Genomic DNA, 8,792 nt, shown 5'->3' on the forward strand with positions numbered 1-8,792 from the left:
TAATCCCCCTCACGACCCATTAGCTGAACCTACCTTACATAACGTTATAGGCTACATATGTTTTCAAAATCATTTCATACGTTCCAATGTACATGAATCATATTTTTAATTGAAATAGAGGGAAATTATAACGACACCATGTAAATCAAGAGTCCTGCTTCACACTAACACAAATGTATTTTGCCTGACAGGTCTGACTTTGATAAGACTAAACAATTGTGATTAAAAACGGCACAGACTTCCAGTTCTGTGGTAACTTCATTGAAATATTTAATAAGGCGTACTGCATGCTAGATAATTCTGTAAGTAAGTTACTGGTCACATGTCCTAAAATATTCTGCCAAATGCGATTTTAGGTAACTGTATCAGGCTGAGTGTGTTGACGCAAAAACGAAAAATATCGAAGATTCCTAACGAGAGTCAGTGTCTAACGTTTGTAATGTGACGCGATCAGTTTCTTTGCGATTGTGGGAATTCGCACATCTGCTACAGAACAAACAGGTTATATTAGCAGATACCACTCACTCTAACTATGAAGATAAACAATATTAGAATGACGTGTATTTATTCAAATAAATGTAAACATCTTTACGAAATAAGTTAATTACCAAAGTCGTCTACCTAACAATTGAAATAATTGTTCATCAAAAGGTTTGTAAAATGGTTTTAGTTTTTTAAACGTTTTTTTTAACGATGACTCTCGTGCCAACTTGGGAGCTCTCGTTCGACCTTTCACCACTAGAGTCATGCATTGCATCGGTATTTTGTATAATTCTGAGTCAATAACAATTGTTGGTGAAATGCAGTGAAGTCCTGTGCTGGGATTTTCGATAAAATCTTCTGCCAGTATCAACTTTGGTAATCCGAGAAATTCTTGTAGCTGAAAATGTAGTACGGTCTAATTGATTTTTCATGTAAATCATTTCAAAAATGTCACAGTAGATTACTAAACGGAAGCGTTGGATTTTCGTAAAAAATGAATAATGAATGTATTTTCAGTCGGGAAAGACGTTATAAATAGAACCAAATCATATCAAAACCGGATATCTTATCAAGTCAGAAAATCTTATCAAGTCAGAAAGAAAAGATGTTGTATGAATATCTTGTACAATTAAAAATCGTCTTGTACCCTTTCCACAACCACACCCGGGTTCTTTATCATTTCTTCTCCGCTGATAACATGGAGGTTTTCTTCCGTGTAATATTTCATCCACCTTGAAGAAAAAACATCTCCGCGTTATCCATCGGCAGGTTTTAGTCAGTAAGGGTGCAAGAAACATACAACGTCATATGTCAATATTCACGCATAATTTTATTACACAGCAGAATTGATAAAAGTTAGTTTCGGTAAAAAACTTGATAATAATAGTAATACAAATTTACCATTATATGCCAAATAACCCCAAACCCAAAGTTCAAAATCTCTGAACCCATACTATGTTTTTTCAAGAAGTAATGTCTAAGAAATTTTAAGTAGCTATATGGAAGGTTTCATGTATCATTGAATTGCTATTTGTAAATTTCTTTTTCTTCATTCTTCCAACATTTTCACTATGTCTCATACATTTACCAGTGTTTTCTAACAGTTACATTTCACATTTCAGCAATGGTTCATTTTAAAATACATCCATTCCAAATACGAATATAAACAACAACAACAACTCGAGAAATACAAATACGATTAGTAAGTAGTTAATGGAAGTTAAATTAAAATGTTACTAAACTACTCTTTGCTTACTCTTTCATCATTGGGTAGTATACCCCTAAAGTCAATATATTCGACGACCGATCAACTTCACGCCATTTTGAAGCAATTTTGTTTAGATCCAGATGAGAACTATATGCCGCCTGCGCCCTTGGTAAATATTGTTCAACGTATTCCTCAAATGTCCCTGGTATCTCGAAAATTTTATCCGTAACCTCGAAGTAGAATAATATATTTTAATATCCAATTCGGATTATAGACTCAAATCATCTGACAAATGCTAAAAAAATGATTCTACAAGAGCAATTCCTACTTGTTTCATAATGATATTCATACTCTCCATTTATTCAAGGCTCTCGTCTTTCGAATATGTCAGTACCTGATAGACTCGCCCTTGCAATTTAACTTACCGCTTGAACAAAGTCTGAAAACGCTCTTTGCACAGGATCACATAAAATGAGCCATAATTTTGCATTTGGAACATCGTGACGAACAACTTGTGGCATATTGACCCGCCATCTTGGAAAATTAAAATATCCTGGAGTTTTTTCCATCGCTCTCTCATATTTCGTTACATTTGGCATGACATTTCTGCAATGAGATTTGCAGTAATTAAAAACTCTTATACCTCAAAGCGGAGATATGAATTTGTCAGATTGTCAAGATAAGCACAAATCAATAAAACAGATAGGTAATACATGGGTATTCAATCACCCATACTTTTCCCTGGTTATTGTCGAGTAGAAGTACAGAATAGAAACTAGACTAACCTGTAATATTCTGTTCCCAACTTGTAAGTCTGATAAATATTGAAATAATGAACTTCCTTCATATTTATTTTAATCAATGGATGCCTCAGCAATGCATGCTGTAGCCAACCAGTACCACATTTTCGAACCCCGATGCCTATTATATCAGGCAGACGTTGAGTGACGTTTTTCGTTTCCTTGGATCTCTCGTGGTACTCCAAGAGCACCTTATTTCGGATTTTTGCTGCTTCTGACATCTCCCAGTCTGGTAACATAAAGTATTGTTTGTCTCTATCAATAGCAAACCATTTTTATTTTACTGAATGACCGTCGAAAAATATGCATTCTGTTCTAACATAACTTTTGGGCCTCGCTAACACATAGTGCCATTGCCCGTGAATGTAAACATTCCCATAATAGATAATACCCTTCGAAACGTAATACGTGATTTCCACAATTATGTTATTTTTTGTTATCCCTTTCCTTTGAACACTAATACGTGATGCTCAAGATGCACGTATAATGCTTTAACACAGGGGTGTGTAAAGTGCGGCCCGCAAAGAAAAATTGTGCGGCCCGCGGAGAAGTTCCAACTTTGAATGGTGTGGGGCCCAACCAAGATAACTTTCCACATTTGAAAAAGTCATGGTTTCAAATATGGCACTTTTCGGCTCAACATATTTTTTTTCTAAAATGGGCGTCATAAAACCGCCTGAAAGACGAAGACTTGGAAATAAATATCGAATTGCTAGCACTTCCATTGAATATTCAAATTCGAATAAAAGCAGCCGGGAAAAGAATCCAGCAGCAAATATTTCCCTGAATTCGTTTAAATTCGGTGTGAAAATAAATTGGAATAACAGTTTTTATGAATTTATACGTTTTAACGCATCATTTCTGCAAGGACCCATAATGACATAAGGTCATAATAACAAAAAGACACTATTTTGTGCCTGCAATTAATAGAAAGTCCATGTTCAATGAAAGTGCGGCCCGCGGTTTTATCCAGTTTATGATATCTGGCCCGCCTGCAAAAAAGGTTGCATACCCCTGCTTTAACATACAGAATGCATACTCCACAAATAATGTGTAAAAGTACTCACCGAGAACTTTAGTGAAACATTCTTTGCATTGTGGTAGAATAACCAACTTGATATTTGGATAGTTTATGCATGCTCGACAAATACCTGCAAGTCGAAATATTATAAATTAACGCAACGTTGCTAATTTAAAATTGATTTTTTTTATATCATCATAACTCACCATGTGCGCCAGACGCCCGAAAATGTCTGTTATATTTAAACATATTTTTGCCTTTCCATAGCATCACAATAACCAGAATACTTCCAAAAGTCAGCCTCTGCTTAAAACGATACTTGTGAACAAATCTAATCGATATCAGTATAAAATTTGCAAGATTGATCATTTCTTCAACATTCAACATACAACGCTGAAGCGGGATGACGGATGGACACGCGAAGCCAGCTGAATATTTTAGATATCCAAATGAGATAGCAAGTTTCATGAACGTTTTCATTATACACTCTTTTATGCCCCCGGGCTTTCGGTAATTCTATCCCATTTATTATCTTGTGGAATTTGAATGGGGAGTCGTTGCCGGAATTGTCGCAATCGGCACTTCGAGCTTTTGGTCACAAATCATAAAATATTATGCATAAAAGCAGAGCAAGTATACGGGCAAGAACTTGCAACCGTGGCAGCGGTTCACTTTTTCTTGCGTGGTAAAATGATAACATTTTCTATTTAGGGATATATGATGCTGATTTCAACCCTTAGATATGTATATATATATTATATATCCTTTTCGTTTGCATTGAAGCTGTGCGAATAATAGGATAAATGAAGTTTAGTCGACGTTGTCTGTATTTATATATGCAGAAAATAAGCCATTTTACACGATATGATGAAAAGATCATGAGAGTTTGGTATTCCTTTTAGATCCCAGGCTGACTCGCCGGCCTGGTTTACCTCGCAGAGTATTGTATTGAAATATAGTGAGACTATGGCTAGCAATTTCAACGCATCAACGCTCGTTGGATGACTCTGAATATACGATTTTGCAACAAAATCGTGAACAATACATTTGGACCAAAAACTGATTCTGAATTTATCATTGTAGATTTTCATAATCAGCAATCCTGGTACTTCAAATTATTTTCCACATTTATTGGGTCCTTACCAATACAGTGCCAATCTTTTGAATTAAACGCCACCGGAGATAAATTTGCAATGACGTGATCCGTTTTGAAGAAATTGAAAGATGAATAAAGATGATTTGTACCTGAGATGTCAGTTAACGGTTAAAATAAATCGTAACCGTTAACCATCTAAAATCGGTTAACCATTCCCAGCCCTAATTGTGACATTATATTTTGAACAATACTCAAATTAAATAGTGGAATAACTTATTAAAGCACGGTGTGACTTAATTTTTAAGGTAAGACATCACAAATTTCGTGACAGCGTATTGTGTTGATGTTTTATGAGACATTACTCGATTACATAGTACCGGTACTCGATTTGAACAATTGAATAGTTTACAAAAGCATATTTTTTGCCTATGTATTGCGTTTAAGTATGAGACAGCACAGAATAACTCTAGTACATGAAATTTGATCTTATGGTTTCACATAGGCCTATGTCATATATCACAGACGAATTTTGTAGTAGAATTTTGCAATTTTTTTGCAAGTAATGTACTGCTGTATCCTGCCATCAATCCTGTCGTATCGTTCAATAAATTTTCGATGATATTTGCTGTTTCTGTTTTAATACCCATGCCCTATATCAGGGGTGGCCAACACGTCGATCGCCACATCTCAGGCAGTGGAACGAACGTGTTGAGTGAATTTTATAACAAACGCCAAAAAATGACTTGAACCAGGTGTGTGTTCTAAAACAGGAAGAATACTGTACTGAGGAGTACTGTACATGCGCAAAATACGATATAAAGTATTTGAGTCGTCTGGGCAAGCCCGATATAGCATATTATCACGTAACAAATGTAAGTTTTGCCGCTGCCAAAGTTTCAAAATGAATTGTCGATTATCGTGTGGGTTAACTGACGAAAATTATTGTCTCACTCCAGGGGTAGTGTGATCAATTTTATTCGCAATGGTAGCAGTGGCATCAAAATGCACATTATTTTCTAATTCCAAGAGAGCGAAGAATCGCACTTGGAGGAAATTGTAAATTAGATACTGAAGGTTGAGCAGTCATGTAAGATTCGTGGTTTGAGAATATTTATTTTTCGCTGTTTAGATAAAACACGAATACCTGTCAAGGTTTCTTGAGGAATTTTCAACATTTACTACTAAAAATTATGCAGGCCTTATATCTGAATTGTATCCTTTGAATAAATCTTAAATGATGAAACATTTACCCTGGTACAATCAAATTAACAACTGAAGTAGAATAAAAAAATACAACTTTTGTGTCGATTTCCTCAATGAATGCGCCCACAAAGCCGAGCTTATTGGAAATGGTGAAATTTTTTGTATAGATGTGTGTGTGCAGTTATTTTCATATTCAGTACTCATTCATTTTTGTGTATGATCATATTACCGATCAGTCGATCGCTAGTCTTTTTTTCAAGATTTTTGTCGATCGACATTCCAACATTTACCAGTGCAATCAATGCATCTCAAAAACCTCGTCGCAACCAACCCTCATGACTAGTTTGCAGGCAGCAGTTTTTGTGAATGTTGGAAAACATTGCATAAAATTTATGAAATCATTTCATTCTGACCTGAATGATGTTTTTACGAGAAATACTAAGGTGTATAGGGCGTAGGCATATGTAGTTCATGTCACATGTTATTAACTATAAATTTAATGAATAAATGTCTGAATAAGGAATTAATCCAAAGTTGAATATGTTAACAGGAATAATCAAAATATCAGGAATAGGACGGGAACCGAGAAAATATGAGTCTGTAATGGATTACGTCTTGGTGAATACGATGAGTGGATACTGATGAGTTACAAGAAATTCCGCTTCATGGTCTGGTATTTTTTCGAGATGTAAAAGCTTTTTCACCTCCATTCCCATTACATCAGTGGGATCTATATCTTCTGGGTTTTTCTTTGTGTAGAATTGATAGGCGGAATAGCTTCTGAACAACATTTTGAACTTCTCTATGTTAAATTTTACATCATGTTCAAGATTTTCTATTCTTTCTTTCGATTCTGTCTGGAGTTTATCGTATATATCTTCATAGTGGCCCAACGTTGCAAAACCACGTTCGTGAAATCCAACATCTGTAAGAAATTTAAACTTGATATGTCTTATATCTATCTTTTCGCTAGAGGTTGACGATTTTACAAAGTTTGGGAACTGTGCATCCACCAGTTTTCAGAACTCTATTGCATTCTTTCTCAAATGTTGCGACATTCAGCCAATGTGCTGTTGAAGCACAGGTAACGAGATCAACTGTTTCATCTTCGACAGGAAACAAATTATTATTAACGACTCGAAAATCCACATTTTTGAACGAATTGTGTTCTTTTGCAAAGTCGATCTGAGCTTCACTAATATCTATTCCGAGCAGTGAGTCGAAGTATTCTGCAAAAGAATGAATACTTTGACCTCCACCGCATCCAACGTCCAGCATTTTGCATAATTTGGAACCTTTGATATTTGATTCAGTTTTGCTATGAACGTATTTCATGATAGCATTTGACACAATTGAAGGATACGGCGGACGATTTTTGTCATAGAATTTTGCAATTTTTCTTCCTTCGAAAAACCTTAATAATGCACTGCTGTGTCCAGCCATCAATTCTTTCGTTCAATAACTTTTCGATGCTTTTTGTTCTTTCTGTTTCAATAGCGATGCCTAAGTAATATTAATGTATTGTAATCGATTTTCAAATTAGCAATGCCTGTGAAGTTATTGAATGAAAAAGAATACATTTTGACATAACAAAAGCGCAAAATATTGCTGTGAAGCAAGGAAACAAGACATGATACATAGTTAGGCTTACCATACGTCCCGCTTTAGGAGGGACAGTCCCGCTTTTCCACGTCTTGTCCCGGTGTCCCGACAGGTCAGCCAAATGTCCCGCTTCGGCGCTCAACCAGTCAGCAAAATACACGAACAATACCAATTAGAATGTTTTTGATATGTAGGCTACTGGTGTTGCTGTGTAGCGTACCGTTAGCCTTCTTACTGAAGGTGGGTGCGTGGTTTTGTTTATTTCGTTGTTTTGTTAGCGGATAATTGCTACATTTTGTTACGCGTAAGCCGCGTACGCCAAAAGGATGCTTATTAACGTTAACGTAAATTTATTTCCATTTTTCAAACTGAAACCGATATTTAGACAGACAACGCATGAACTTTGGATTACAATATGGTCAATGAAGACGGTCGGGATGGTTTTAAATGTAGACCTTCAATGTAAAATTTAAAGGTGCAAAAATCACAGCTATGGTCTTTAGAGGCGTCCCGCTTTGAGATCCCCAAAATATGGTAACCCTATACATAGTTAAGTTTTGATGAAAACCTATATATATCCATCTTATATTTAGCAATCTCTGAAAGTATATACATTTATTTTTCTATGCACCAAACCTGCCAAAATTGAAACTGAGATTGCATTCAATTAAGCTAATGTAACCATAAATACGACATAATTAAAATCTAACTTCAGATTCACATGTCGACACCACTGAGTCTCATCGATTTTAGTTCATTTCAAAGATATATGGACTTCAATAAACAAAGAATCTAAGCTTTGTCCTGAAATGGTCTTTTAAGGGCGTACCCTTTTGAGATCTACATATCTCAAAAATATTATATATTTTAATACATACAGCATAGTGTGTTTAGTTACAGACTGGGACATGAAACTACAAACAAATTGAGCTCTCCATACCTCCAAGTCAATGAGTACTACTAGTAGTGCTTGTGATAAACTGAGACAACTGATGTATAGCAATGCACCGCGGCCAAACCTTCAAACTCGAACATAATGCCTTTTGCTAAAATTTAAACTGTAAACGTGAACGACCAGATACAGGTCAAAAAACTTAAACTACTTCAGGCAAAATACACCAATAATCGTGAAACGTGAATGCAATTCTTAGTAAATTCACAATCTTTGTCATACGTTCGGATTCCCCGGATATTTTAGAAGGTTTGGTTTTGATATCATAGTTTGAGAAAAAGGCTGTTGCTAAAAAGTTGGAATTATCGGGTCAACCGATTATGTTGATTCTGATTAATGGTATCTTACCTTCAGTGTGTTAAGACCATGGGGTTAAACTTTATTCACTAGCGTTATTCGGTGACCGTACATTCGAACCCATGTGTATA

The 8,792-nt window shown here is 35.6% G+C and overlaps 2 protein-coding genes across 2 annotated transcripts; both read right to left on the reverse strand.

Moving 5' to 3' along the window:
* Positions 1 to 58: 58 nt before the first annotated feature.
* On the reverse strand, positions 59 to 3,991 carry LOC144425716 (heparan sulfate glucosamine 3-O-sulfotransferase 5-like). Its single transcript, XM_078115252.1, has 7 exons — positions 3,718 to 3,991; positions 3,558 to 3,641; positions 2,476 to 2,719; positions 2,116 to 2,296; positions 1,739 to 1,920; positions 1,130 to 1,214; positions 59 to 880 (listed from the first exon to the last, which is right to left on the reverse strand). Exons 1-7 carry the CDS (start codon positions 3,989 to 3,991, stop codon positions 605 to 607), a joined length of 1,326 nt encoding a protein of 441 aa, XP_077971378.1. The 3' UTR covers positions 59 to 604.
* Positions 3,992 to 5,355: 1,364 nt separating this feature from the next.
* LOC144425798 (putative methyltransferase DDB_G0268948) lies at positions 5,356 to 8,792 on the reverse strand. Its single transcript, XM_078115468.1, has 2 exons — positions 7,462 to 8,792; positions 5,356 to 7,313 (listed from the first exon to the last, which is right to left on the reverse strand). The coding sequence occupies exon 2, from the start codon at positions 7,251 to 7,253 to the stop codon at positions 6,780 to 6,782; it is 474 nt and encodes a 157-aa protein (XP_077971594.1). The 5' UTR covers positions 7,254 to 7,313; positions 7,462 to 8,792; the 3' UTR covers positions 5,356 to 6,779.

Source organism: Styela clava, chromosome 8 (assembly GCF_964204865.1).
Source record: "Styela clava chromosome 8, kaStyClav1.hap1.2, whole genome shotgun sequence".
NCBI classification, from domain to species: Eukaryota; Metazoa; Chordata; class Ascidiacea; order Stolidobranchia; family Styelidae; genus Styela; species Styela clava.

Excerpts from the sequence above, each read along its gene's own strand:
- LOC144425716 (XM_078115252.1), bottom strand. The coding sequence starts at position 3,991 with ATGAAAACGTTCATGAAACTTGCTATCTCATTTGGATATCTAAAATAT. Across the intron at positions 3,642-3,717 it reads TCGGGCGTCTGGCGCACATG|GTATTTGTCGAGCATGCATA; the intron begins GTGAGTTATGAT and ends TTCGACTTGCAG. Across the intron at positions 881-1,129 it reads CGGGTGTGGTTGTGGAAAGG|CTACAAGAATTTCTCGGATT; the intron begins GTACAAGACGAT and ends CTACATTTTCAG.
- LOC144425798 (XM_078115468.1), bottom strand. The coding sequence starts at position 7,253 with ATGGCTGGACACAGCAGTGCATTATTAAGGTTTTTCGAAGGAAGAAAA.